This window comes from Oncorhynchus nerka, unplaced genomic scaffold (genome assembly GCF_034236695.1).
Source record: "Oncorhynchus nerka isolate Pitt River unplaced genomic scaffold, Oner_Uvic_2.0 unplaced_scaffold_2128, whole genome shotgun sequence".
Classification (NCBI taxonomy): domain Eukaryota; kingdom Metazoa; phylum Chordata; class Actinopteri; order Salmoniformes; family Salmonidae; genus Oncorhynchus; species Oncorhynchus nerka.
Window position 1 is genome coordinate 25,464 of NW_027039167.1, and position 3,371 is coordinate 28,834.

The 3,371-nt window shown below is 45.6% G+C and overlaps 1 protein-coding gene across 2 annotated transcripts; it reads left to right on the forward strand.

The window, feature by feature from the left end:
• The first annotated feature begins 437 nt into the window (after positions 1–437).
• On the forward strand, positions 438–2,973 carry LOC135559497 (methionine-R-sulfoxide reductase B3-like). Of its 2 annotated transcripts, XR_010462330.1 has the most exons (3): positions 438–1,172; positions 1,433–1,973; positions 2,076–2,973. XR_010462330.1 is itself a non-coding variant. In XM_065014750.1 (2 exons), exons 1-2 carry the CDS (start codon positions 1,053–1,055, stop codon positions 1,700–1,702), a joined length of 390 nt encoding a protein of 129 aa, XP_064870822.1. In that variant the 5' UTR covers positions 438–1,052; the 3' UTR covers positions 1,703–2,973. The 2 variants fall into 2 exon arrangements, 1 of the variants encoding a protein (XP_064870822.1); XM_065014750.1 differs by having other exon boundaries at positions 1,433–2,973.
• The last annotated feature ends 398 nt before the right edge of the window (positions 2,974–3,371 follow it).

The window sequence follows — 3,371 nt, forward strand, 5'->3', positions numbered from 1 at the left end:
TCTGTGTTCCAGTAGTAGGGTGTGTTGTTTCTGTGTTCCAGTAAGCGGGTGTGTTGTTTCTGTGTTCCAGTAAGCGGGTGTGTTGTTTCTGTGTTCCAGTAGTAGGATGTGTTGTTTCTGTGTTCCAGTAGTAGGGTGTGTTGTTTCTGTGTTCCAGTAAGCGGGTGTGTTGTTTCTGTGTTCCAGTAGTAGGATGTGTTGTTTCTGTGTTCCAGTAGTAGGGTGTGTTGTTTCTGTGTTCCAGTAGTAGGGTGTGTTGTTTCTGTGTTCCAGTAGTAGGGTGTGTTGTTTCTGCGTTCCAGTAGTAGGGTGTGTTGTTTCTGTGTTCCAGTAATAGGGTGTGTTGTTTCTGTGTTCCAGTAGTAGAATGTGTTGTTGCTGTGTTCCAGTAGTAGAATGTGTTGTTGCTGTGTTCCAGTAGTAGAATGTGTTGTTGCTGTGTTCCAGTAGTAGAATGTGTTGTTGCTGTGTTCCAGTAGTAGAATGTGTTGTTGCTGTGTTCCAGTAAGCGGGTGTGTAGTTTCTGTGTTCCAGTAGTAGGGTGTGTTGTTTCTGTGTTCCAGTAGTAGAATGTGTTGTTGCTGTGTTCCAGTAGTAGAATGTGTTGTTTCTGTGTTCCAGTAGTAGAATGTGTTGTTGCTGTGTTCCAGTAGTAGAATGTGTTGTTTCTGTGTTCCAGTAGTAGGGTGTGTTGTTTCTGTGTTCCAGTAGTAGGGTGTGTTGTTTCTGTGTTCCAGTAGTAGGATGTGTTGTTTCTGTGTTCCAGTTCCAGTAGTAGGGTGTGTTGTTTCTGTGTTCCAGTAGTAGGGTGTGTTGTTTCTGTGTTCCAGTAATATGATGTGTTGTTTCTGTGTTCCAGTAGTAGGGTGTGTTGTTTCTGTGTTCCAGTTCCAGTAGTAGGGTGTGTTGTTTCTGTGTTCCAGTAGTAGGATATGTTGTTTCTGTGTTCCAGTTCCAGTAGTAGGGTGTGTTGTTTCTGTGTTCCAGTAGTAGGATGTGTTGTTTCTGTGTTCCAGTAATAGGATGTGTTGTTTCTGTGTTCCAGTAATAGGATGTGTTGTTTCTGTTTTCCAGGTTGGCCTTCCTTCTATGACCTGGTAAAGGAGGAATCAGTCACTGTAACAGACGATTTCGCCTACGGGATGCACAGAGTTGAGACCAGCTGTAGTCAGGTAAACTGGTTCCCATTATGTCACCATTTATTTGAAGACATTGATAATTAACTCTCTGTTACAATAGTGACCTGGTTAGATATGAGGTCTACCTAGAGGTTAAAGACTAGCAGAGATAGGAGATCTGTTTTGGTGAAGCGGAAGTAGAGACTAGATTATCGGTTCTCCTTGGAGGGGGGGTCACAGATTTTAGTTTTCATATTTACAATATAACAAAATGTTGCTTGGATATTGCTGAGTAATCGGTCTGTGTGTTTCAGTGTGGTTCTCACCTCGGACACCTGTTTGATGACGGCCCCAGACCCACAGGGAAACGATACTGCATCAACTCTGCCTCTCTGGGCTTCCAGTCCGCCTCAGCCTCTAGCCCACCCAGCAACGGGGCTGGGGCAGGGGCTGGAGCTGGGGCAGGAGCTGGGGCTGGGGCAGGGCTGGAGCTGGGGCAGGAGCTGGGGCTGGGGCAGGGGCAGGAGCTGGGGCAGGGGCTGGGCCAGGTGGTGCGGTCGGGGGCAAGACTGAGCTCTGAGTAAAAGGTCTCCTTGGTCTTGGACAGATTTCAGGATTACAGGAAGTACAGGCACGGTCACTCACTCCTTATCCAAACTGGTGGCCTAGGTCCTGGTCGAAATGTTACGAACAGAACAGAGAACAGCTGGAGAATAAAGGTTACACAGATCCGAAAACAGTCATCCAACTAGGTTAACACAGATCTGAAAGCAGTCAGCCAACTAGGTTACACAGAACCCGAAAACAGTCAGCCAACTAGGTTACACAGAACCCGAAAAACAGTCAGCCAACTAGGTTACACAGAACCCGGAAACAGTCAGCCAACTAGGTTACACAGAACCCGAAAACAGTCAGCCAACTTGGTTACACAGAACCCGAAAACAGTCAGACAACTAGGTTACACAGAACCCGAAATCAGTCAGCCAACTACAGTCAGCTCAATAAGGGGCCATCAGCACCCCTTAGAAACATGTGGAACATGATGCCTCTTCTGTGGCCATGTAGGTTACACACAGTAAAACACAGTCGGTCAAACACAGTCTGTCAAACACAGTCGGTCAAATGACCCCAGTAGCCATGTACCAAGCTGGCCCACCACTGGCTACCAGCCTTAATAAAGTCCCAGGTCTCTACTGTACTATACAACTGTCTGAGGAGGCACATATTGGATGACCCCAGTAGCCATGTACCAAGCTGGCCCACCACTGGCTACCAGCCTTAATAAATAGACCTCTACTGTACTATACAACTGTCTGAGGAGGCACATATTGGATGACCCCAGTAGCCATGTACCAAGCTGGCCCACCACTGGCTACCAGCCTTAATAAATAGACCTCTACTGTACTATACAACTGTCTGAGGAGGCACATATTGGATGACCCCAGTAGCCATGTACCAAGCTGGCCCACCACTGGCTACCAGCCTTAATAAATAGACCTCTACTGTACTATACAACTGTCTGAGGAGGCACATATTGGATGACCCCAGTAGCCATGTACCAAGCTGGCCCACCACTGGCTACCAGCCTTAATAAATAGACCTCTACTGTACTATACAACTGTCTGAGGAGGCACATATTGGATGCAGTTCCACGTTGCTCACATTGCTTTTGACCATTTACAAGTTTAGATCATATTTTAAAGTATATATATCAACTGTTATATATTTTTCTTTCTAGTATATTTAAAACTTTATGCTTTGGGGGGGTGAATGATATATTATTATGATTGTGTGGACTTGACTTTGAAGAACAATGTGTGTTGTTTAAAAAATAAATAAAAAGTGATATTTGATACAGAGGGGTTGATAGTTTGAGGACGACGCTCCTATGAGACACACTACACACACACACACACTACACACACACACACACTACACACACACTACACACTACACACACACTACACACTACACACACTACACACACACACTACACACACTACACACACACACACACACACACACTACACACACTACACTACACACTACACACTACACCCTACACACTACACCCTACACACTACACACACTACACTACACACTACACACTACACACACTACACTACACTACACACTACACACACAACACACACTACACTACACCCTACACCCTACACACACACACACACTACACACACCGACACACACACTACACACACATACACATACACACCAATAAGAAAGACACACTAC

What these genes read in the sequence shown, in the direction of transcription:
- LOC135559497 (XM_065014750.1), top strand. Translation starts at nt 1,053, where the DNA reads ATGTGTTGTTTCTGTTTTCCAGGTTGGCCTTCCTTCTATGACCTGGTA. An exon ending in TTGAGACCAGCTGTAGTCAG is followed by an intron (nt 1,173 to 1,432) that starts GTAAACTGGTTC and finishes TGTGTGTTTCAG; the next exon opens with TGTGGTTCTCACCTCGGACA.